The sequence below is a fragment of the Cryptomeria japonica genome, chromosome 7, assembly GCF_030272615.1.
Source record: "Cryptomeria japonica chromosome 7, Sugi_1.0, whole genome shotgun sequence".
Classification (NCBI taxonomy): Eukaryota; Viridiplantae; Streptophyta; class Pinopsida; order Cupressales; family Cupressaceae; genus Cryptomeria; species Cryptomeria japonica.
This window is the reverse complement of record NC_081411.1, coordinates 828,174,537-828,200,851: the sequence shown is the minus strand read 5'-3', so window position 1 is coordinate 828,200,851 and position 26,315 is coordinate 828,174,537. Positions and strand designations below refer to the sequence as shown.

At 38.0% G+C, this 26,315-nt stretch overlaps 1 protein-coding gene across 3 annotated transcripts in view; it reads left to right on the top strand.

Moving 5' to 3' along the window:
- LOC131038976 (uncharacterized) overlaps positions 1–21,084 on the top strand; it is a 29,233-nt gene extending 8,149 nt beyond the window's left edge. The window contains exons 1-4 of one of the 3 annotated variants that reach the window (XM_057971607.2): positions 19,709–19,752; positions 19,898–20,241; positions 20,340–20,409; positions 20,497–21,084. In XM_057971607.2, coding sequence (XP_057827590.1) covers positions 19,921–20,241; positions 20,340–20,409; positions 20,497–20,549 — 444 coding nt within the window. In that variant the 5' untranslated portion in view covers positions 19,709–19,752; positions 19,898–19,920 and the 3' untranslated portion in view covers positions 20,550–21,084. Of the gene's footprint in view, positions 1–19,708; positions 19,753–19,897; positions 20,242–20,339; positions 20,410–20,496 lie in introns of those variants that run through there. The other 2 variants (XM_057971605.2, XM_057971606.2) reach the window with 2 other exon arrangements.
- The last annotated feature ends 5,231 nt before the right edge of the window (positions 21,085–26,315 follow it).

Genomic DNA, 26,315 nt, shown 5'->3' with positions numbered 1-26,315 from the left:
CAGAGAAGGTTATTTATGTCAAAAGACAATTGATGACATCATCTCAAGTGATATATATTCTGGCTCACTAAGCTAGTAAAATAGTAAGGACTAACGTATCCAAGCCACTACACAAAATGAAGCTCCAATACTAGAAGGAAATCACCACATGGACAACTACAAAACGCCTGGGATAGTAAAATTGGGCAAAAAAAAGACAACATTCTAATTGGCCATGATCACCATATTTCAGTAGGATCAAACAATAAATCAAAGACTATACCTAGTAGCTTTTTATGTTGTTGCTGCCCTTGTATTCATCACATTTGAAGTTATCAGTAACTGGCTGCACTCAATATGTCATTATCACTTTGGCCACGTTCTTTTACAAAATGTTTGGCCACGTTCTCTGTGTTTTGGTGTTTAGTAACTGTTGTCATTTTAAGACACTTGGTTCATCAGTGAGAATCGATCAGAGATATGTTTCATGGACCAACGCTGCCCCTAGTTGATTAAGGACAATGCCAATGGTCATGAAGTCTTAAGTGTTGTCTTATCGGGAGGCAGGTTCCAAGCCTTTCCCTTCATGATCCCAGAACCCCCAGGTTCCAAGCTTTTCCCTTCATAATTGTTGAATCTCGGAACCCCCAGGTTCCAAGCTTTTCCCTTCATGACCCCAGAATCCCGGAACCCCTAGATTCCAAGCTTTTCCCTTCATGACACCGAAATCCCGGAACCCCCAGGTTCCAAGTTTCCCTTCATGACCCCAGAATATCGAAACCCCCAGGTTCCAAGCCTTTCCCTTCTTGACCTCGGAATCCCAGAACCCCCAGGTTCCAAGCCTTTCGCTTCTTGACCCCGAAATCCCGGAACCCTAGGTTCCAGCTTCTTGACCTCGAAATCCTGGAACCCCTAGGTTGCAAGCTTTTTCCTTAATGACCCTCAAAATCCCAGAACCCCCAGGTTCCAAGCTTTTCCCTTCTTGACCTCAGAATCCCGGAACCCCCAGGTTCCGAGCTTTTCCCTTCATGACCTTGGAATCTCGGAACCCCTAGGTTCCAAGCTTTTTCTTTCATGACCCTTGAATCTCGGAACCCCTGGGTTCCAAGCCCTTTTCTTCATGACTTCGAAATCTCGAAACTCCCAGGTTCCAAGCCTTTCCCTTCTTGACCCCGGAATCTCGAAATTCTTAGGTTCCAAGCTTTTCCCTTCTTGACCTCGAAATCCTAGAACTCCCAGGTTTCAAGCCTTTCCCTTCTTGACCCCGAAATCCCAAAACCCCTAGGTTCCAAGATTTTCCCTTCTTGACCTTGGAATCCTGAAACCCCCAGGTTCCAAGCTTTTTCCTTCATGATCCCAGAATCTCAGAACCCCCAGGTTCCAAGCTTTTCCCTTCTTGACCTCGAAATCCCAGAACCCCTAGGTTCCAATCCCTTTCCTTCATGATCTCGGAATCTTGGAACCCCCAAGTTCCAAGCTTTTTCCTTCATGACCCTAGAATCTTGGAACCCCTAGGTTCCTGACTCCTCTCCCCTTGTGGCAGGACCCGACATATGACTTGCGACGACTTGTGACACTTCCAGATGACGTGATCAACACTCAAGGCTCTTAATGCTCCATCGAGCCTTGCGACTTGTCTACTTTCATTCATGGAGCTACAGGGGCACATTTAATGTTTTTTGCAGGATTGCCATCAAGAGGAGTCCAGGGTCATGCTTATTTATGGTTATTTGATGGCTTTCATGTCAGGTTTGCATGCTCTGACTTTGGAATGTCAGACAATCCACCTTCTAGAAGTACTTTTCTTTTTGGGATTGCTTTGTTAGGGTATGGCCAGTTTGCTTGCATGCACACCATGTTAGGTCTGTGCACTTCCCTGCCTTCCTTGACTAACATGCCAGGGTCAAGGTTTCTCCTCTTTGACCATTGGTCTCTCCTTTGCAAACAGTTTGCTATATATAGGCTTTTAAGCTGTGTTGCATGGGTACCCGTACCCAACCCCCTAGAACGTGTATTGGAGACTGGTACGCCTCTCTCGTACTGGAGACCTGTCACGAGACGTCTCTACACATAGCAGACTCCACGTCAATGAACCCTCCTGTCTCCACCCTAAATAACACGTGCAAAAGTCAAAAAGTTTGACGCGATGCATTGGCAGAAGCAAAAACCACCGACGTGAGCCCCATTTTCAGACATTTGTATGACATTTTGAATTGACTCATTTCACATTTGTGTACTTAAACTTCAAAGTGAATGTTAATTCTTGTTTTGAAAGTTCAATGCCATTATATTTTCAGATTTTCTATAAATTATTAAATTATATTTAAAAAAAAATTGGCGTCTCCAAGTACCCTGTCTCCTATTTTGAAAAAATAGCCGTACCGGTACCGGTACCAGTCTCCAACGTCTCCGAGTACCCCCGTACCCATGCAACCTTGCTTTTAAGCCTCATTGTAAAGGGTTCTCTCCTTGCTGGCTTGAGCTACACTTTATTCTTTCACTTCTTTTGAAGATTTGTATATTTTTTGGCATTTCTGCAATTGTAAGTTTGGCCATTGGCTTGAGAATGAATTGAAATTATCATTCTTGCCTTCCTTCAATTTATGCATGTTGTGTATGTTTTCTTACCTTCATTGTAAGTGTATGTTTTTTGGTTTTCTTTCACGTATATGTTGTGTTAACTTGTTTTAGGGTGTGACTTGTGGGAAACCTTCTCCCCTTTTGACATTCAACAAATTCTAACCTCCATACATGTGTTTGGGGTCATTCATGCAACTGAAGTTTGTTCCTCTACTGGGTATTTCGATTGGTTCTTTGTGTCAAATTTGGGTGGGGAGAGAAATATCTCTTATCTTGGTGCATCATCTCCTTTAATTTAACATTTCTTTCTTCCCTTTTCCTTTGCACGCTGTTAGGATAGGTTTAGAAGTAGAATTTGGAGTGTTGAGTTGGTTCAACACTTGCACTTGGATTGAGGAGGAAGCCGGCCTTCTTCGGAGATTCAACCCCATTGTGCAAGGTCCCACACTTCGGGGTTGTTTCCATACCTGTTGTGACGTATTCACACATCGCCCCATTGCAAATGGGGACCTCTACTTTTTTTGCTTTCTGGGGTTTGCTTTCTAGGTTTTTAGGGTTTTGTCTGTTAGCCTTTGCATTTTGAGTGTTGCCAGTGGGATCACTAGGATGGCAGGTTCTGCTTGAGCTAGGGAGAGTCAGCAGGTGCTCCAGGTTAGGGTTTCTTTGAAAGTCTCCCTTAGGCCTAGTTTTGCTCTTGTTGCTAATAGTGTCTTGTTTGAGTTTCAGGAGGTCAATGAAGCTTGGTGAGTGAATATCATCTTTGAAGGTCTGAGTTAGGTCAAATTGGTGAGTGATGAAGTCGGGAATGTCATCCTGAGCCTGAAATTTGACTAAGTCTGGAAAATTGAAGAATCCTCCAAAAACTAGATTTTGCATTATAACTCCTGGAGGTCCGAAACCACTCTCAAACATCCTGACAGTATATATGGAATATAACTTAAAGTATAAGAAAGAAGAAAGATATAAGGAAATGTCACTTATACTTTAAGTTATATTCCATATGGCGTTGAAGGACCTTATAGAAGAAGTACAAATGGAATCACTGCCAAAAATTTTTCAAGACAAACAAGTTATGGTGAGTGAGGTGGTTCATCATCAACTCCAACCTCCCGAGACTATGCATGAAGGAGAAAGGCCACCAAAGATTATATTTGATCAACTAGAGGAGATGTTTGAAGCTCAATCCATCAAGGAGACTTTCATTTTTGAAGATATGTTAACAAAATTTCATGAAGATGCTTGGTTTATGCAAGATGTCTCAATGAAAACAGAGAATGTTGAGCTATTCAAAGGGGCGCTGAGCTTGTTTCAAGAGGAGCTTCCTAATCAAGGCCAACACACCGTGAATGCTTGTGGAATGGTTCATCATCAATGGCGACCTCCCGAAGCAACTGGTGATCTCGCTTCCGACAATGCAGTTTCATCTGAGCATGAACAATGCCAGGTTGTCTCTTTCCCTAATCCTAGCCTTGAAAGTTATTATGATTTTGATTATGTGGATTTTGGGAAAACAACTTGCATCTGGATTGATCATGGCCCTAACGAATTACCCCAGTTGATCATTTTAAGTGAAAACTTGCCTGAATATGAGAGATGCATGGTGAGAGCTTGCTTTTCTGTGTTTAAGGATGAATTTGCCCGATTGAGAACCATCACGTTTGCCATGCTCCTATTGCACTACCTGAGAAACCATGTAAAGACATGTGCATATTTCGCTTCCTTGAGTCCTGTTGAGTCTGGGAGTCTTGTATATAGGTTTAGAGTAGGTTTTCCTTTTGTGTGTTTTAGATTAGAGGTCTTTTGAGCCTTGTTCTTAATTTGCTTTGAGTCATTTGACTCATGATCCTAAGTGGCTCAGGTAGTTCAGTTGTTTGCTTTCTTTAGATAGTTTGCTTTTTGGTGTGCGCTTTAGCTTAGTTTGCTTTTGGGTTAGTCGTTTGCTTTAGTTTAGGTGTCTTGAGTGGGAACCTCCATTCGTGAGAATGGCGTCTGTGTTGTTGCTCACACATTGGCAACATCTTGGATCTTATGTCAGACTCATTTCTTAGATATCTATTCATGAAGTGCTCGGAATGCGAGGCTGTTCCTCTCCAACTTTATCATCTGATCAGGACCTGTATTTGACTTGGAAGGGAATCATTTTCTGTATCTTGATGCTAACATTTGTTGATTACTATATCTTTACACATTAATAGACTGCGAGTCATTATGGTTTTTAGGCAAAGCTATGATTAGTGAAAAATCTAAAATCTGACTTCAGCGCCACCATAATCCTCAAACCCTAGTAAGCTTCACTGCTTACGAGCCAAATGAATTGACGGAATGAAAAAGCAATATCAAAAGGAAAAAATGAGCAAATGAAAGAGAAAAATCAAGAAAAAATGAAATGAAATGAAATATCAAAATTGGCTAATGGGAATTTGCGAGTAACTCCATCGGGGCTATGGACGCTCGACTGGCAATGGAGCAATGTTCGTGAGATTGCGGCGATAACCTCGTCGGGACTATAGACGTCTGACTGGCGGCGAGGTTCTATCCAGGATGCTTATGAAGTTTAGATATACTACGTAGCCAATCACAGGGGAACTTGAAAGTCATAGTTGTCTTGTCGAGAGGAATGAATACACTTGCACACACCTGGGTAATCAAAGACTAAGTGTTTGGATCTGGTTAAGGGTTTTCCTTCCACTTTGAGTGCATTTTCTAATCTCTTGATAAGTTAGGTTGAATTTTCGGGTGGTTCTAAGTGTCAATTGAGTCTTCATCTCTGAAATGTATAGGAACATTTATTCGAGGTGGCGCTAGATGTTGTGACGTATTCACACATCGCCCCATTGCAAATGGGGACCCCTACTTTTTTTTGCTTTCTGGGGTTTGCTTTCTAGGTTTTTAGGGTTTTGTCTGTTAGCCTTTGCATTTTGAGTGTCGCCAGGGGGATCACTAGGATGGCAGGCTCTGCTTGAGCCAGGGGGAATCAGCAGGTGCTCCAGGTTAGGGTTTCTTTGAAAGTCTCCCTTAGGCCTAGTTTTGCTCTTGTTGCTAATAGTGTCTTGTTTGAGTTTCAGGAGGTCAATGAAGCTTGGTGAGTGAATATCATCTTTGAAGGTCTGAGTTAGGTCAAATTGGTGAGTGATGAAGTCTGGAATGTCATCCTGATCTTCAAATGTCCTGAAATTTGGCTGTCTGGAATGTCATCTTGATCTTGAAATTTGACTAAGTCTGGAAAATTGAAGAGTCCTCCAAAAACTAGATTTTGCATTATAACTTCTGGAGGTCCGAAACCACTCTCAAACATCTTGACAGTATATATGGAATATAACTTAAAGTATAAGAAAGAAGAAAGATATAAGGAAATGTCAATCTTTCTTCTTTCTTATACATAAATGTTATATTCCATATATGAATCTTGACGGAGAGGCTAAAACTAGAATTTCGCTCCTGACCCTTCCAAAGGGTCTAGAGCGAAATTCTTGAAGGACACCTATTTTCCCTTGGAGATGGTCAAATCCTTGGTTTTTATGGCATAGATAGGTGTGGAGTGACGTGTCCTTGCCTTTTGAGGTGGTTTGGAGTTGAAAGAATGAAGAAATGTGCTCAAAACTAGAATTTCGCTCCTGACCCTTCCAAAGGGTCCATAGTGAAATTCCTAGAATCCCTCTTTTCCTTACATTTTTGTGTTAAGCCAAGTGTGGATCAGGGTAAATTAAGATTGAAGATGTCCTTAAGCATGCCTTTAAGTAGCTTGTGATCATCAAATGTGAAGGAATTGAGCTAAAACTTGAATTTCGCTTTTGACCCTTCCAAAGGGTTCAAAGTGAAATTCTAAATAGGTCTTGTCCCTGGCCATGGTTTTGAGCAAATTTCTCCTTTCAAGCCATTTTGAGGTCAAGCAAGTGTTGTCTTCATGAGAGAGGGATCCAAAGTTGAGTGTTAAAGGAAAACAAGGTATGAAGAATGAATCTAGGTGAAGGAAAACAAGTAAATCTTGAATTTTGCTGCTGACCCTTCCAAAGGGTCCAGAGCAAAATTCTCAAAATCACCTAATTTGCCCATGATTGAGATTAAGAGATGGATTCCCAGGCCTTGGTGGAGAGAAGACTAGTGTATGCTTGCCTTGGGAGGCATTTTGGAGGGGAGAAATGATAGAATTTGAGCCTAATCAGGAATTTCGCTCCTGACCCTTCCAAAGGGTCTAGAGCGAAATCCTTAAAAACTCCATTTTGCTCCAATTTTGCATCAAACTTGGTGTTGGTTGAGATTAAGGGGATCCTTAAACATGCATTTGAACAAGTTGTGGTCACAAAATGTGAAGATTCTGTCCTAGTATGCAAATTTCGCTCCTGACCCTTCCAAAGGGTCCGGAGCGAAATTCCTTATAGGTCATGTCCTTGGCCAAGGTCCAAAGCGAAATCCTCTTTTTTGGTCTTTTTGGAGGTCAAATCAATGATGTCTTCAGGAGAAAGCGATTCAAAGGTCAAGAGAAGTTCAAGGCAAGGAGATGATGAGCTAAAATGCAAATTTCGCTCCTGACCCTTCCAAAGGGTCCAGAGTGAAATTCTTATAGGGTTTGTCCCTGGGGAGGATCTTGAGCGAATTTCATTCTAATGCCTTTTTGTTGATGATTTAAGGTAGAAAATGCTATGTGAGATAAATATATCATGTGTACTTAAATCATCTTTTGGTTTGTTTTGTAGGTGGAAGAAAATCAGGCCAGGACAAGGACCACCTATTCCAAGCCCATCATCATCAGGGACGTTCCAAATGCATAAAGGAGGACTCAAGGTATTTTGAAGCGTTAGAAGACTTCGAGTGTTCGAGGAGTTGCAAGCTAGCCTCAAGACCTCATTCTACCACATGAAGAAACCACATGATGACAGAGAACAATGACACTTCAAGGCGAGGTATGCTTCCGGAGAAAGAAAACTTGACAGTAAGGAAGCCTCATCAAGCACATAGAAGATCAAGGAGTGCATCTTTCTTTGCATCAAGGACAGAGGAGGATCAACCAAGATACAAATGTCAGACAAGGTGGCATCCTAGTCATTTTTTCTCCAGTTGGATTGGTCCACCTCAGCATGTCCAGATTTAATGTACCTAATTTATCGGGGACTGCACTAACTTCGATGTACCTACCCCTGCTTCCTATTGGTCCTCACTCCTGGAATGCAATTTTCTCATTGGCTAAGGAAGTTTGTTATAATAAACCCTAATTAGGGTTTCTATTTTTTAATCCTAACCATTGATTCTAAGTCAATCAGAGCTGTCAATTTGTAAAGGGCTCTCTATATAAAGCTCTGGCTCCTCATTTGTAAAGGTTAATAGTCAGAGAATAATTAGGAGTCAGCAAAAGAGAGATAGTCAATAATTAGTAGCTCAATAGTAAATAGCATTTTAGAGTAGAGTAGAAAGAGAAGGCAAAGATTGTTACCAAGAGATTGTTGCAAAAGACATGTAAATTTCATTGAAGGAATGGTGACTTCTATGTGTCGATTCTACAATTTGCATGGTCTCTATACTTTTCAAATTTAATTGCATGTTATTAGATGAATGGAGGAAATTTGTATGATCAATGGTGAAATTTGTATGTCCATACTACTAGCGGTTTGTTGATTGCAAAATCGCCTTGCGTAGTCAACTGGAATCATTCAACTTAAGCTTAACTTCAATTATCGCTTATTCATTGATATGCATCAACTTGACAATGTCTATGCTTGTAGCAGTGATCTGAACATCATAAAGCTTTCCTTAGAAGATCGCACTAATCTTGTGGAGATGATCCTAGCATGTCAAAGCAAGACTTAGTTAAAGTTTCATCAAAGGTCATCCATTGCTCCTACATTTTTAGTGTTAGAATTAGATCTTTCTCCAACCCTTATCCTTTTCCCTTTTTAAAAAATCAAGGATTAGTAAAGACCCACGTTCTAGTCATCGAATGTAAGTCCCCTTGTGATTCCAGCATAATCACATCATACTGCAAGAGCTTATCCACACGTAGAGAACCTACAATCAGAACCTTGGAGCTATTCCGATTGATCCTTCGGCAAAATCTTCAGCATTCGGGGAAGCTTTATTCAAGAGAGGATACTGTACCTTTAGGTATTTTATTCTGTGTTTGGTCGTGTACAAAAGACACATCAACAATACCTCACAAGGTTGTTGAGTTGATAGCTCAGAAAGGGTGCAAAATTCTGTGACAACAGTAACCACCAGGTCTTTTCCTTTTGAGTGCATATTTCTTGTTTTTTCATCATAGAAATCTGGGACATTGTATGCTTGGATCCTTAAATTTTCTTTTTCCATATAATTTTTAACAAGTTGTTCATCAACAACTTGTCCTTTCATGGGGCTAAAAATGTGCTTTTTTAATTTCATTTCTATTGAAGTTTGAAAATGCGGACTTGGCATGGATTCAGCTGTCCAATGCATTTAGAGCACACAAAAGTCTATTTTGATCATCAATTTGTCATAATTCAAACATTACATATGTCGTATGACCTGCAAATGCTCAAAATTTGAAATTTCAAAGTTTCATAGTCAAACAATACATTGTATTACAACAAAACTATAAATAATAATTAACACCATAACTGTTCACACATGATGAGATGTTGAACAATAGCCAAATGCAATTGATATCCTTTGCTCCTCCTTCCTAGTGTAAATTTTCTGGGCCTCAAACTAGAATATAAGTTGGTATTAAAATGATGACTGTTTGTTTCCTAAAAAAATGTCTTCATTTTCCTCCAACACATCCAACTTTGCAGCTTCTACTGCTCCTCTTTCCAATAAAGGAAGATCTTCATGAGTGAGCATGACATCCAATATGTTCTTTGACAGTCCAATCAACAAAGGGATTGATGTCATCCACATCAATGGCATCATGAGAAGAAATCTCCACTTTTTTTATTTGAAGGGGAAGGTTGCACTGGACAAAGACAAGGTGACTGAGGTGCTTTTTTCTTTTTTTCATGTGAATGCGCTCAAATAGGCTCCAATTGCATTCACACCTAGAAGCAGTACAGGGCTGAGATAAATTATGGAAAACAAAGTATTGATACATACTAGTTTTAATATTTTAAGGCACCTTAAAATCTTCTTCCAACCCCTTCCCTTAGTTTGTTTTATCACTTTGATGCTAAACACAGTCTTTTGGGCCAAATAAAAGCATGCCAAGAACTAATTGCTAAAATTATAAATTGTAGGTTTTTTAAAAGGATTCTGCTAGGCAAGTCCACACCAAAAAATCGTGAATCAATCTCAAAACTTGGTCTTGTTTCATCAGAAACTTGCGAGTCCTCAGTGAGTTCTCAGCTAGGACATGGGGCATCTTACAGAAAGACTTGTGAGTCAAGTCAAGTCTATTGAGTTTTCAGCAAGTTTTTAACTATGATTTATGTAGACAGCAGCCGAGCCATTATTCATCAGCAAAAAAAACTTCACCTTGGAGATTTCCAAGATCATAGTAATCTACAAAACAATATGAAGAATAAATTCAGTAAGAGACTTTGTAAGGTATCTGTTACTCTGGATTACTTCATCCTTTCTATCTCTCCAGATATGCTAAAGAATCTTGGTGGACAAAATTGAACAAAACTTATTAAGAATATTATCAAATTCATTCACATAATCAAATAAATTCACATAATCAAATTAGGTTTCATTCCATGAAATGTCCCAAGCTGAGATATTAGCTTGCTTTACAAATTTTCAAAAGCAGAACACAAAACCTAGTGTTTTGGTTTCTATCATGAATATCTTGATATGCGTATGGTGAGAACATATTATAACTGGGATATGAACAATGAGCAATTAATTTTATTTATTGGTGGCAAGCTACCCAGTTTACAAATTCTGCAAAATTGGAAAATAAATGCGTTGTCTCCAGCAGTAGGCCTTCCAAAGTGATGCATGCAACTTTCCAATCAAAATTAAGAAGTTCAGATCTTGGTGGCCATGCAATCCAATCTGCGTTACAATGTCAATGCAAATATTAATGAGGGATTTAGTGGTAACCGTAAACCTTTTAGTATCCATGTACAATATTAATGGAAAATATTATCTGGCAGTTGTAGTATCCCCAAATAGGGATAACAGAAAAATAACAATATCTCCTAAACTAGGGCACATAAAATTCTGAAATTTTATTTGCATAAAAAGAAACTCTTCAACAAACTCAGAAATATATTGAGATTATTGATCTCAATTTTCTGCTCATATAAAAAATTTCTGAGTATTCTGAACTCGAAGTATAAATAAATTATAAGAAAGCATTCTAATTCCGCCCAGAAATTTCAGAAGTGATTTACATTGGTTTTTTAATTTTTTTTAGAGGAAGATGCTTGAAGTATGCATATTTTCGATACAAATACCTCAGAATTTGTTTCCAAACCCTAGCTGTACTCAGAAATGACTTCAAACCTTAGCTGTCCATGCCAAACTCCCAGAAAACTAGTGCTAGGTTTGATCCACTTGTCCTTTCTGTTGCTATCCTCAATGATGCTCTGAAATATGAAGACACATTGATGTGGATTATCCAAATTTGAACCTGTAGCTCTGAATTTCACCTCCAAATTGGCCTCCAAACCTGATAAAGAATTGCAGCCCTGAAAAATGATGTGCTAGGCATCACAGACCAAAGCCCTTCCATCAAAACTGTCTGTCTGTCAATAGATAAGTTCATATTCCTTTTATGTTTAAGACTACAAAGAGCCTCCTAGGCATCAACCAACATTGCATAAAGTTTTTTGGAAGAGACTTTATAAAAAGAGGTTGCATCAGCTCAAGAGAATTTACCCATAATTTCAGTATTCAACCTTAAGAGTTTTTGTATACACAGCCTTTTGAAATATAGAGTAACATGAGATTCGGGTACAGAAAAAAGACATTGGAATAGTTCCTAATTGAAGAGCAGCCCATTAGAAAAGATGTCTACAAAACCCTTAATCCCTTTAAATGCCCAACATCTAGCAGAGCGAATTTGAAAAATGCTAGTGGTTTATTCTTTCACTCTAGATTTCACTAAATAGACTTGTAACTGGTGAACTCCCCATCCAATTTAGAAAAAGCCTATTGCCCAATAGTGAGATGTTTGACAAACTCCTATGCTCTCCGAATGTTGCAAAAAAGAGTTTTATAGAGAACTTGTCAAACAATAAGTCATGTGGGTGCAACACTTCCCAGTTTCTCCCTTTCTTAGAGACCACCAATGCAGAGTTGTTTCTTATCAAAATTTTCCAAGGTTCTTGCCAATTAAAGGCATTAATAATCCATCTAATTACTAGAGCAATGTCTTGTAACTCGATGTCTTTAAGACAGTTTCTTAGAATCTTTTGAATTTTTTTTCAAATTGGCAACTCTTAAACAAACAATTAAAGGAAAAATATATATTGTAGGAAACAAGGATCTGTAAAAAACCTTCTGCCTGGGAGAGAAAGAAGTTTGGCTTTGTCATTTGATGTTTTCAGCTTTCTTAAATATCCATTCCCACATTTCTTTCAGGGAAGGGTTAGTTGCAAATGGAAGGCCTATGTGTTTGACTGTTTTGTTCGCCTCACCTCATTACCATTTAACCTTTTTTTTTAACCACTTAGGAGGGGCTTCTCTCCACTTGAGCACAATAGATTTACTTTGAAATATCTTTGAACTAGATGCCTTGTAGTATATTTATAGCCTTTTCATAGCATTATCAAAGTTATTTTCAACCAATTCAATGAATAACACTATCATAATCAAATTATCTTTATTTGGCAAATAGATTCCCTTCATTGGAGGAGCAAATATATTAAATATCAATATATACTACAAGGCATTTAAGACAATGAAAAACATTGTCGGGGCTAGAGGGCACCCCTGTCCTATAGATCTTTGTAGAGGAAAAAGATTAATTAATAAGCTATTTATTATAATCTGAGCCTGGGATAGATGGCACCGTTGTCTTAAAGATCTTTGTAGAGGAAAATGATCAATTAATGAACTATTTATGTCAATCTGAGCTTAGGCATTTTTAAAGAGCATTTTAACCATATTATAAAATTTGGGAAGAAAGCCAAAGGACTCTAAACACAAAGACCATTCCACTTTATTATGTGCCTTTTTAAAATCTAGAAGTATCATAGAAACATCTTGATTACATTTCTGAGCCCATTCCAAACCTTCCGATCTGTTTATCTGATTTCTGAAAATGCACTCGCCTTTTATGAGCCTAGTTTGAGTCTCAGAAGTGATTTTGGGGACGATATCAGTAAGCCTACAAGCCAACTAAAGGCTTCTTTCATGTCATCTATGTGCTCATTCAAGGCCCCAACCAATCATAATAGAATCAATGGCCTCCTAAGTTTGCTTGGATTTAGGAACATTGAAGAAATGTTTTGTTCCCTTGGCCCGTCTAATCCTTTCATCTTAGCATTTTTCTTCCCATCTTCTAATGCCTTTTTTTTCATCTTCTAATGTCTTTTTATCCTTGCCAGTTACAGGTCTACTATTATTCTTAAGGATATTTTAACATTCTTTCTTTTGATGGCTATTTTTTTACATGGAAAACAAGCATTTGGACCTCTTAGGTTTGAGAGAAACCAAAACCCTGGCATTAAGATAAGGGAGATTAGATCTTTGTTTCTTCCACTTGCAACACATTACCCAGAGGCATCAGAGCTTGGGGAATAAAAGTCTAACTTGAGGGAGAAGATTTTTTAATTCTAATCACTTGGGGGCAGTGTTAGCCAAAACATCACATTGAGTGGACTCAGGCGACCGAGAGATGGCCCTATAAACTGATTTATCTAAATGAATACAACTTTTTGAATAATTCTACGGACATGTAGAAGCCCATTTTTCTTCCCACACATTGGCAATTCACTCATCCAAAAATTTCTTCAATGGGAGGAAATCACTATCCAAACAAACTAAGAAAACAAGTTCCTTTTTATCTCTTCTTTCCTAAATTTTCAATCATATCTAGTTTTGGCTTGATGCAAAGTATTTTAGGAAGAGAAGATGGCTTACCATTTTCTCCTCCTTTTGGTTCCTTAATTTTGAGGTTGCCGTCCCTTCCTCCATCTCCACCATTAACTTAAACTAGCGCTTGCATCAAATAGAGGTGCAATGGTAAAGCTGATAGTAATATATACTAAAGTTTTGGAGTTATAAATATAATATAAGATATTTGTACAATGTAAGACATAATTCATTATTTGTCTTGAGGCTGAAATGTCTTTTTTCCGTCTACATATCATTTGAAGATATCATTGCATGATATGTCTACTTATACACTTATACATGAATCACTCTAAGATATTGTTGTATGACACTCTAAGATATTATGGTATGACATAAGATATTTGTACAATGTAAAACATAAATCATTATTCGTCTAGAGGCTGAAATGTCTTTTTTCCGTCTACATATCGTTGTAGACGTACAACAATATCTCCACTTATACATGATGGCGTTGGTCTTGCAAGAAATTTCCTGGGGATCTGCTTGCACACCTTGCACATCGAAACCCTCTTGTGCTTTCAACTTTTAAATAACAGTCCATACACAAATAAGTGGAGTCCGCAAAGGATAGCAAAGAACTCTTAATTCTACAGCCGTCACTGGGCTTAGACATGCTTCACATTTGAAACAAATCTTTTGTAATGTAATTGTCCCTATTTCAATTTATTTTTTTTGGTTTGAAGTCATTGCAGAGGGCTGAAAGTCTTATGCCTTGTTTTGAATTTTAAGCTCTTTGTTATAAGGCTGAAAACTTACTGTGTTTTGCTCTATATTTTATTTGGCACTGTATGCTACTTCAGTCTTAAACAATAATATAAAGCAAAATCCTTAAAATAAATTATATATATCAATTTTCTTCTTTCGTAAAAGAAAGTGAAACTCTTTGGAGATTTTAACTCGTAACATAACTTGGATCCATGATGGGGGGATTTGATTTTTGAGTAAGCTTTTATAAATAATACTAACTTCATCTATAAATAAAAGTACACTTGATGTGACACCCAATGCTCACATGTTTTTAATGGAAATTGTCATTATGATTGAAGTCATGATTATAATAAAAAAATTGAAACACCTGAGCAAGAAATATGAATCCGAGTATTTCATTTTTCTAATGTTACATCTTTCTCACTAAGACATGAATTACAGGTCTGGTACTATTGGCAAGCACAATTAAAATCAATCTCAATCTAGAATATAAATATTGGACTTATGTTCGACTTTCACTCTTCCGAAGAACTACGGTAAAAATTCTTGAGCTAGAAATACAAATCTTAGATTTCCTATCTTCCATAGGACAATAATAATTAAATTTTCAACAAGATAATAAATATCAGATTTCCATTTCTGAATGCATATCTCCAATTATATCTGACAGACGATATTATTAAGAATAACAAACAACAGGCTTTCATCAGTAGTGGTTATTACCGTCCAGCTCCAGCCATAGAAAAGCTCTGCAGTGGTACCCAATTTCTATCCACTAACATTCATTTGCTCATATAGCTGTGAATGTTAAATTTTGTCAACTTAATTTTTTTTCCTCGAAGAACAGCATATACAGGAAACAACTTCGTGCAGTGAGATACTGATCAAACAAACATTGTACCCAATCACTGTAATTATGCAAAAGACACAACAGACCAAAAAATGACCAAATTTTTTTTTTCTGAAAGCTGGCCACAACCTAATATTTTCATATTGTCTCCTAAAAAATCAGAGATTTTTACCTAAAATTTTAGTGCATGAGTGCATCATTTTCATCAACATTGTGCCTAGTAATGATGCATTTGGGAGTAGTTCAAACATGGTTTGGGTTTTGGGTCAACTTACATGCTCATTTTGCTGAGAAGCAGCTCTGATGAAATTATTATCATATTAACCGATATACACCAAAGCCATTGTGGGAAAAACGGATTTGAATTTTAGAGCTCTAAATTAGAACCACAAATTTTCATGGCCATATGCCGGCAATGAAACAAGATATTTCTATGCTTGTGACAGTAACAGAACACTATGACGGGCAAACTACGACTCACTCGAGTCTCCCTTAGGCCTAGTTTTGCTCTTGTTGCTAATAGTGTCTTGTTTGAGTTTCAGGAGGTTAATGAAGCTTGGTGAGTGAATATCATATTTGAAGGTCTGAGTTAGGTCAAATTGGTGAGTGATGAAGTCTGGAATGTCGTCTTGATCTTCAAATGTCATCTTGATGAAGTCTGGAATGTCATCCTGATCTTGAAATTTGGCTAAGTCTGGAAAATTGAAGATTCCTCCAAAAACTAGATTTTGCATTATAACTCCTGGAGGTCCAAAACCACTCTCAAACATCCTGACAGTATAGATGGAATATAACTTAAAGTATAAGTGACAATATACTTAAATGTTATATTCCATATATGAGTCCTGAGGGAGAGACCAAAATGTCAAATTTCGCTCCTGACCCTTCCAAAGGGTCCAAAGCGAATTTCAATTTCGCTCCTGGCCCTTCCAAAGGGTCTAGAGCGAATTCCTCTATAGGGCATTCTACTTTGATCCAAACTTAGAACTAACTCATTCCCAGGCATTATTGAGGGCAAAACACTTATTTGGAGTGAAGAAATATGAAAATGAAGTCAGGATTTGAGCATAAGGAGGAATTTCGCTCCTGACCCTTCCAAAGGGTCAGAGTGAAATTCATATGAGACTCTTTTTTCTTCACAAAACCTTGAAGTGAATGCTAACTTGGACTGGAGGATGATCAGGAGAGGCCTAATAAGTTATATCCAAGCCAAAGAAGGGAGGAAAAAGGTGAAAATGAGCCTAAAATGAGAATTTCGGTCCTCACCCTTCCAAAGGGTCCGAAGCGAAATTCACTTTTCCTCTATTTTGCTCTTTGATATGGCCAAGTTTTGGATTTTTGAGGCATGATTGAGGAGGCTTTGATGCATATTTGCCTTTGAGAAGAGGTTTGAGGCGATGAAGTGGTAGAAATCAACCCAAAAGGAGAATTTCGTTCCTGACCCTTCCAAAGGGTCTAGAGCGAAATTCCCTATAGATCCTGTCCTTGGCCTAGGTCCAGAGCGAAATCCTCGGTTTGACCCCCTATCTTGCCTAACATGATGAAAACGACCTTGTTTTGAGCTAAAAGGATGGCAGATGGATTTGATTATTGTGAGGAGAAGTGAGTTTGATCAAGCTTGAAGGCAAAGAGAGGCAATGGAGTGTGAAATCAACCTTAGTCAAGAAGTTTGCTCTTGACCCTTCCAAAGGCCAGAGTGAAATTCCAAGAAGACACCCATTTCTTCCTTGTTTGGACCAAGATCTTAGTCCCTTGGGTGTATTTGGAAATAAATCAACATGTTTTTGCCTTAGGAAGTGAATGAGGGCGAATGGAGTGAAGAATCAAGCCTAAATCTTGAATTTCGCTCTTGACCCTTCCAAAGGGTCCAGAGCGAAATTCTTGCAAACACCTATTTTTCCCTTCTTGCGAAATTCTTGCAAACACCTATTTTTCCCTTCTTGTTAATAATTTAAGGTAAGAAATGCTATGAGTAGGATAAATATATCATGTGTACTCGATCATCTTTTGGTTTGTGTTGCAGGTGAAAGAAAATCGATCATCTTTTGGTTTGTGTTGCAGGTGAAAGAAAATCAGGCCAGGACAAGGACGACCTATTATAAGCCCATCATCATCAAGGACACTCCAAATGCATGGAGGAATACTTCAAGTGTTCGAGAAAAGCATTGGGAGATTTCAAGTGTTCAAGGAATTGCAAGCTATCTCCAAAACCTTCGCTTCGCTACATTAATGAACCACAAGATGACAAAGAAAGGCTTTGCCAACACTTCAAGGCGAGATATGCTACCGGAGGAAGAAGACTTGACCATAAGGAGGCCTCATCAAGCACAGGGGAGTCAAGGAAGTACATCATTCATCACGTCAGAAATAGAGGAGGATCAACCAAGTCACAAGCGTTAGACAAGGTGGCATCTCAATCATCATTCCTCAAGTCGGATTGGTCCACCTCAGCATGACCAGATTCAATGTACCTAATTTATCAGTGATGGCACAAACTTCGGTGTACCTACCCCTGCTTCCTATTGGTCCTCACTCCTGAAATGCAATTTTCTCATTGGCTAAGGAAGTTTGTTATAACAAACCCTAATTAGTGTTTCTATCCTGTAATCCTAGCCATTGATTCTAAGTCGATCAGAGCCGTCAATTTGTAAAGGGCTCTCTATATAAAGCCTTGACTCCTCATTTGTAAGGGTTAATAGTCAGAGAATAGGAAATAGTTAGAGAGAATAGTCAATAATTCGTAGCATTTTAGAGTAGAGTAGAAAGAGAAGGCAAAGATTGTTGCAAAAGACTTGTAAACTTCATTGAAGAAATGGTGAATTCTATGTGTCGATTCAACAATTTGCATGGTCTCTATACTTCTCAAATTTGATTTCATGTTATTAGATGAGTGGAAGAAATGTGTATGATCGATGGTGAAATTTGTATATCCATACTACTAGCAGTTTGTTGATTGCAAACTTGCCTTGTGTAGTCAACTGGAATCATTCAGCTTAAGCTTAAGTTCAATTATCGCTTCTTCATTGATATGCATCAACCTAACGGTATCTATGCTTGTAGCGGTGATCTGAACATCATAAAGCCATCCTTAGAGGATCGCACTAACCTTGTGGAGATGATCCTAGCATGTCAAAGCAAGACTTAGTTAGAGTTTCATCAAAGGTCATTCATTGCTCTTACATTCTTAGTGTTAGAAATAGATCCCGTTTCAACCCTTACCCTTTTTTCCTTTTTCAAAATCAAGGGCTAGTGAAATTCCACGTTCCAGTAATATCCAAAGTAAATCAGACGCTCAGGTCATCGAGTGTAAGTCCCCTTGTGATTCCAGCAAAATCACATCATATTGCGAGAAGCTTATCCACACATACAGACCCTACATACAAGAACCTTGGAGTTACTCCGATTGATCCTTTGGCAAGATCATCAGCAGTCAGGAAACTTTGTTCAAGAGAGGATAAGATACCTTCGTATTTTATTCTGTGTTCGCATGTGCATGAAAAACACATCAACACAACGCTGTCCGGTAGTTCTCCAGTCTGCTAAGTCCAGGTATATAGACACGGTTCACCCCAGGCGGTGGCTAATGGTACTTCACCTAATGGCAGTCGTTCAAACAGTACGGGAGTTTCGTTTGAGCCTGGTTTTACCATGTATGATTCAATTGCAATGACATGTTGATATTAAGCCTAATCCAGAATGGTTTCATCACAGCACGTGGCAGATTTAATCTTTATGAAAAGACGTTAAAAACTCTTGTTGCAAGCGTTGCACAATGGCACGATGAAGAGGAAAAAATAAAAACAATATAATCTTTCACTTGCCAAAATCACTGGAATAGCTGGAAGTTTAATAAAATGGGCACGCCCTGAGAGTTTAGTTTTACTGGCATGCGTGAGACAATTCCGGTGGGCTGTGCCCACGTTAAAATAGCCTATCGGCTAAAAACAGCAATCTCTGACACCACCACTGGTTCTTTGGCTTTTTGAGCCGCCTTGTAAATTTGTCACTTTTGATGCAATTTCCAATAATATTTCCCACTGCAGTACATTACCAATTTTCTGTCCGTCATTTATTTTCTTCTTTAAATTTTCGGTGAAATTACTGGGCAATATATTGGTGAACAATTTGGTAAAAGTACAGTCGATGATATTTTGAAGATCTCTTAATATTTTCAGGAAAATGTCAGGAACCGTATCAATATAAGATATATCAGGATATATCTTGATATTTTAAAAATCTGTTTCTTATGAGATTCTTGCACACTATTCAATGCATAAACGAGAACTCAGTTGCCATGGGTTCAAAACATAAGAGAAAAGGGCACGGGCATGCAATTTTCACCATTACAAGGTTGAAATTTTAAATATAGTTATTTCTACCCCTGGAATTGAAATGTACTTAAGCTTTTGCTGTCTAATGAGTCTTTTATGACCCAATTATCTGTCCGTTCTTCCAACTAAATTTTGTGCCTTAAACATGTTTCTGCAATCCTTCTTGGGTTTAAAGCTTCACTGTGCATTCCATAGTTTTTTGGGCATATATGGAGATTTTATGGTTTTATTTTGTTAAAAGACAGGGCAATCTGAAACGGAACCAGAATTGGGATTCTATGCTTTCTGAATGGTTCTAGGTTTTATTTAGTGAGTATATTTTTATTTCAATGGAATTTGTGATCCTCTGAGTTGATAAATAATACTACATTTGTATAACTACAAAATGAGTAGCAAATGGTATGCAAATGGAAATCATAGATATTCTCGTCTGATTTTAATTTCTGGCTGACAGTTCAGTTCATCTGAGAAGTATTTATGGCTAAGATAGGCACAGCAGCTGCTAAACTTAAAGTTATTGCCAAGACTGGCAATATGACAGAAACTTTTGTTAAAGGAAAGCAAACTATTAAGGCTTTTGAGGAGAGGTTTAAGGCTGCTGCGGCAGATAGTGTTAACATAAGGATGCATAAGGAAGAAGAACAAAGAAGGATACCTTTGAAGGACGTAGTCACACTATGTACAAAGCGTTGGTTTCAAGATACTTTGAAGGAAGCAAGATCAGGTGATGTAGGAATGCAAATTCTTGTTGGGCAGATGTATTGTAATGGCTATGGTGTTCCCCAGAGTACACAGAAGGTATTATGGCTATGAATTAATAGATATCTACGGTCAAGTGTAATTCCAGGCGTGTGTTTGCTTTGTTTAATTTTTCTCAATTTTTTTTGTGCGGGCAGGGAAAAGCATGGTTCCAGGAAGCTTCAAAATCTAGATTAAAATATTTGGCTTTAAGTTCCAAGCCACCAGGTGGGATTGCAGTTTCTTTAGATGCTTTGAAAAACTTGCATCCTTTCATTGATAAGGCTTCCAGGTTAATCAAAAGTTGTTTTGCAGGTTACAATGCAAGTGAATCAGATTCGGACAAGAAGGATAATAAGAAAAAATAGTTCTAAGTATGCATGCCCCCGTGAAACCAACCCATGTAAATTGTTTAGCTTGAATGTGCAAATAAGCCCTTTAAAAGGAGCTCGTCTTTGTAATATAAACTGTTTGCCTCTGTTTATACATTGTCATGCTGCAAACTACTGTACTGTTTCGTTTATTTACCATTTTTCAAGTTTCTTGGCCGATTTGGTCATATAATTGTAAATTGGCAGACAAGTAAATGTAAGGGTATCTGATGGGCATTCGAGTTTTAATGATTCTTTTTCCGAGGGAGGCAGGTGAGGGCTAGGGTGGCAGTTGCGGTGCTGCAATTGATGCGGTGTACTCCAATTGTGTTTGAAGGTCCTAGACAGCTCGTGGGTGGGAAGCAGATGTCAGTTTGTCTGCATAGATGATGTTTAAGGTAAGAAACAATAATTCAGGAGTGAATATGTGTTGAAATATTTACAAAGTTCATAGGCATTGTTAACAATTGACAGTGTAACTGTAAACCCTTTGGCTGGTGATGTGGAAATTGAAATGCTAAGAATTCAGGCTTGTGATGCGATTTTCTTGACACAATCTTTCACATTCACAAATGAGACAATATTAGCTGGAATTTACATAGAATTCTGGAGAGATGATCTCATGAAAAGAATGACGCACAGAATTCATCATCCACATTACAATTAAGGAAATTTATCTATGCATTTGTTTTATTAACATCTCTTTGTTAACATATTTTACCTACTGCTACTAGTATTACACATGATAACTGAATATGCGTAGATTGTGAAAAACATGAGGATATCTCGTCACTTTTAATCTCGATATCAAGAAACCAAAAATAGAATGTTTATGATTCCATCTCGAGTGGACAAGTCATGCATCCCTCCCCTTTTGAATACTGTATAACCGCAATGCTCTGCGAGTTCACATATTTGTTGTTGGCTTCAGTCATTTGATTGAGGCCATCATAGCCAAGTCTGAAGCAAAGTAGTTGGTGCCAGGCCTTGTTCTATTTGCTCGCAGACTGGTTTACTTTGTTGAAACCTTGTTGCAGAAGTATATTTGCAGCATGGGAAACAAGTAGAGATATTAGATTCGTGGGTAAGGATAGCTGCAAGTTTCCAATACATTGCCTTTAAATGTCTCACGTAATTATCCTCCTTCCCATCCACTCGCACTGATCATGATTCCATCTCAAAGCCGAGGCCTACACCACCTTTCACGTCAACTGCAATGAGTGCAGATGTTTGAGATGGCGTGTACATGTGCTTGCAATTAGCTATTATCAAGGGATAGTGTTCTCTTTATTAGTAATGGTTCTATAAACTCAAAATTTTCTGTTTTATGAGAGAAGCGTTCCTTTGATCCACTCCATTTTTATTCTCTTCATTTTTAGATGAATTTGAGCTTTTAATAAAACTTTGCTAAGATAAGAACATAATAGTGAGGTGTTAAAGAGAGGCAGTGATTTTAGCGGTTGAATAGAATTCGACTCAATATTTTCTGGATGCGGGTTTACTCAGGTAAATCCGAGATCTCCAATTTGTGGCGATGTTTGGCTTCCATTTTCATTGAATTTTTTGAGGTCGTATTTCCATAGAATTCCGGCCTTTGTTTTCTATTAAATTTGTATGTTGAGGACGTGTGTGGATTAATCCATTATAATTTACAGATCAAGCGGTATTAGAGTGGTTTCTTCCCTTTTAAAAAGTTTGGTTGTTCGGTGAGTTCATGCCCACAAAAAGATCAACTGGAGGAGTTTTCTTTTTTTAAAAAGACATTGAATATCGTAAGCTAGAGAAAGAATTAGAAAGCATGGCAAGAGAAACAGAATTTGTTAGATGAAGAAGCTGGGTTTTTTCAAACTAGAAGTTAAATGTGTCAATTATTTCTTAGTTAATGGAGACAAAAGGGCATCATGGAGGCTCTCATGGAGAAAATTTGCTCTTTAAAAGGCATCGAGGATAGGGGAAAGTCAACTCCAAGAAGGAAGAATAATCTTTGCATGGTGAGACAAACCTCTAAAATTCTATGGAATGCTAATTCCCATTGGTGGCTTTAAAAGTCCTGATGGAATGCATAATTCCTATTGGTAGGGGTTATTGTTACAAATGAAGGTCACGTTGATGTATGTAGCCAGTTCCCGTGGGTCTAATCTAGCATGATTTTACTCTTGTTACATTGGACATGACCTTGCAAAAAGGATTTGACCCTTGCTAGGTCGCATTCCACAAGTTGCTACTCAACATTATACATGTACAATGGAGGATTGACATTTGCTTGTGCTAGATACGTTCTTGCCAATCCCTTGCAAAGAAATATTTTTTTAAAGATATTGATATAAACGTTTATATGCAATAAATGTGTTGCATTACATACTGAGTAGATGTAGAAGTCATCACTAGAGCCTATTGTTGGTGTAATTAATTATTCATCTTGGATATAATTACACTCTACTTAAGTTTACTTAAGTACATGCACCACATAGTAGTTTGTATATGAGATACTTAGGGAGATGCGCATACATTGGAAGTGTGTATGTAGGAGAATTTCCAACCTTTTATGGTGTGATCTTGTTGTTACTCTATCATATCCACTTATTGTGGAGTGATAATTCCACCTTCGATGGGTGATCCACCTAATGTAGAATATTTTACTATTTCTCTTACCTACCTCTACCTACCCTTGCATCTCATTGAGCCACATGTCATCGTTGTGTGCTCTCGTCTTTTAGCCTTGCCTTTATAAGTAGGCTCATCTACATTGTATGTAACAACAACAACAATCTAGATGATCCAGTTGATCACATTTTGCATCATTGATAGGAATACAATTTTTTCTTGTCACATTTTTGTTCTCTCTTATTTGTGCTTTCCATTGTCTCTAGATCTTGACAAATTCTCACACCTATTATACATTGTCTTGATTAAAATAAGCACCTAAACAAGGATGCTAGCCTTTTATACAAACAACCCATAGGCAACAAGAAAGAAAGGTAGCAAAACAAAGGGTGCCAACCCTTAACAAATCTAGGTTTGATAGTTTTTTAAGAGCAAGTCGAGAGACCATTGCTAAAAGCTTGCCAAACCATCAACAACCCAAAACACCGACTCGAATGGGGAGAGACACCCAAAACATTGTCATTGAAAGAAAATAAAGCATTTTTTTCTTAGTGGTCTTGGTGATAAATTATAAGATTAGGTTTTGAATTTGTATAGGGAAATATGTTTTTGATTAAAAAGAAGCAGTGTTAGTTAGGGCACTGACCCTTAACATAGTCAGAGACTATCAAAAAGACAAAGCAAACCAAGGGAGCAAGCCCCTTTACAACAAACATATCAAAAAACAAACTAGACCCAACTCAAGGAGGGGGAGAGACACCCAAACCTTGAGAGGGAGAGGTTAGGACAAGGGGGGAAGACCTCCCCTTTCGCCTTTGACGAACCATAGTGTAGGCGATACAATCATTAGGACCAAGAGAGAGATCAGGTGGAAGTGATTCAATAGAGTTGTGATCAGAAGTAGCTGTAGAGTGTTGTTGTAGAACCATAGCAAGAAACTGAGAAGCAACGGCATATTGTTGCAAGGTAGGCTGTCCAAAGAAGAGTAGCACCCAAAGCAGGCTCAACAGTAGTAGAACAAGGCTGTTGAACAACAGTGAGAGGGTCAGTAGAAGGTTATGCAACAGTGAGAGGCTCTTCATCACATGAGGAAACATTGTCCTCATGAGAGGAACAAGTAGTATCCAACGCATTGACAGTCAAATGTTCAATGGTGGCATCTTTCCACCAAGTAGCAGCACCCTTATGGCGAGGAAGAGAACAATTTGAAGCAAGATGCCCCGTTGAGAAACATTTTCGACAACGGAGGGGCAGACCCTCATAATCCAATGGTTGAGACCAAGGCCTATCCCCAACCATAAGAACAACATCCTTGGGGAGAGGCGAGGAGATGTCGATGTCAACCAGCAAGCGAGCAAAGGTAGAGTGCCCCATAGAAGACGTGGCCTCATCCACCTTCAAAAAATGACCAATGGAGTTGTCAATGGCCTCGTAGCCTTAGGGAAATATGTTATGCTTACCTTCAACTCATGGTTTCCCATTGGAATTGTGAATAAATGTTCGAGTGGACTTCTTACTATTGCAAATGGATACATTGTAACTAAATTGACATTATTTATGGTCGTTGTTTAGAAAATGGGAAAAAGTAAGTTGAACCTACAATATCTATTTGTGATGAAGAGGGTGACAACTTGAGATAATATTTCAAGGAAAGTAGTTGCCTTATATGGCAGAACTATGTGTTTCTAGATATTATGCACAATTATAGGTTTTTGATAGGGGGTGCTACACAACCACCAACTCCAACCTGTGGCATTTTAATTTTTTTTTGGGATATTTTCATAACTATTGAGGCATTTTTGAAACCACTAGTTTGGAAAGAAATGGTTTTGTCTTATGGTAGAAAAGTGACTAGTTGCATTTTAAAATTAAATATATAAATAATTATGCAAAAATGCGAGATAAGTGATTTTCAAGCGTCTTAATAGATGTATAGATGATAGAAGATTGAAGAATTTTGTCCTTGATTGAATGTTTGTATATATACCTTGATGCCCCTTCACGGAGAGAGGTAACTTACTTGAAAGAAACTTGTTTCGTAATGTGTCTTTTCATTAAATAAATCATACCTCGACATTTTGTTGTTTGTCTGCAGACTTCACAACCTTATACAAATTGTACCTTTTCATGAATATTTATCAATCTGTTTGCAAATTGCATCATATGCTACTGCTGTGTAATCAGTTGCTATCCTTATCGGCCTTCATGAACAATAATGAGTATGAATGATTGCTCTTTTAGATCACTGCTCTGTTTAGCTATATTTAAATCGCTGCATATTAATGATTAATATATAGATCGCTCTTTAATTCCATTTTATCCTTATTTTAAAATGTCCAACATATTAAATATACAAACTTATTAATGATTCGGTTAAGACTTTGTAGCTAAGATAATTGTGGCGACTTGTAAGAGAGTCGATCTACCAAACAATAATTATGATTTATTGTTGAGAAAACACCAAGTGACTAAGGCAGGGGTCCCAATTGAGGGGCTTAAGCTCTATTTTTAAGGAAGAGGCGGCCCCATGGAGATTTTTTCTTTGGGCTACAAGATTATTTGGAATCTGCGCTTAAAAAATAGAAGCTCCTACAAATTGCCCCACCAGCTTATGCTGGTGAAAATGGGGTGGGGCTAGAAATTGCCCCACCAGCTTAAGAATTTTATTTGCCACTTGGCAATTCGAAAAGAGTTGAGATGAGTTCCACCAAACATTTTAGAGGGAAAATAGAAAAACCAAATTATTTCATTTTTCAATGCTGTTTATGGGACCACTAGCTTCCTTCAATTTAGGGGCTTAAACTTTTAAGTAGAACTGTGCTACACATTTCATGGGACCACTCGCTTTCAAAAAATTCTTAAAAAATCTCTACAGCACCCGCTCTATTTTTTAGGAAGCCCCCCTCCATGAGACCCCAGCCTAATACACATGAAATTATTAATGTTTTATTTGACATCGCCACCTTTCTTAGTTCGTCTTCTTCTCTTAATATGTCTTCAAATAGAATCACAACTTCCACATTATTAACTTATTTTAAAATTAATTTTACTGACTTTCTTTGATCGTTGTCATTTGTAAATGCTTTATCGCTGCACATTATACTCTGATCGCTTCTCCCATGCTTACTAATCAAGGATATTGTTGCATATTAGATCTTT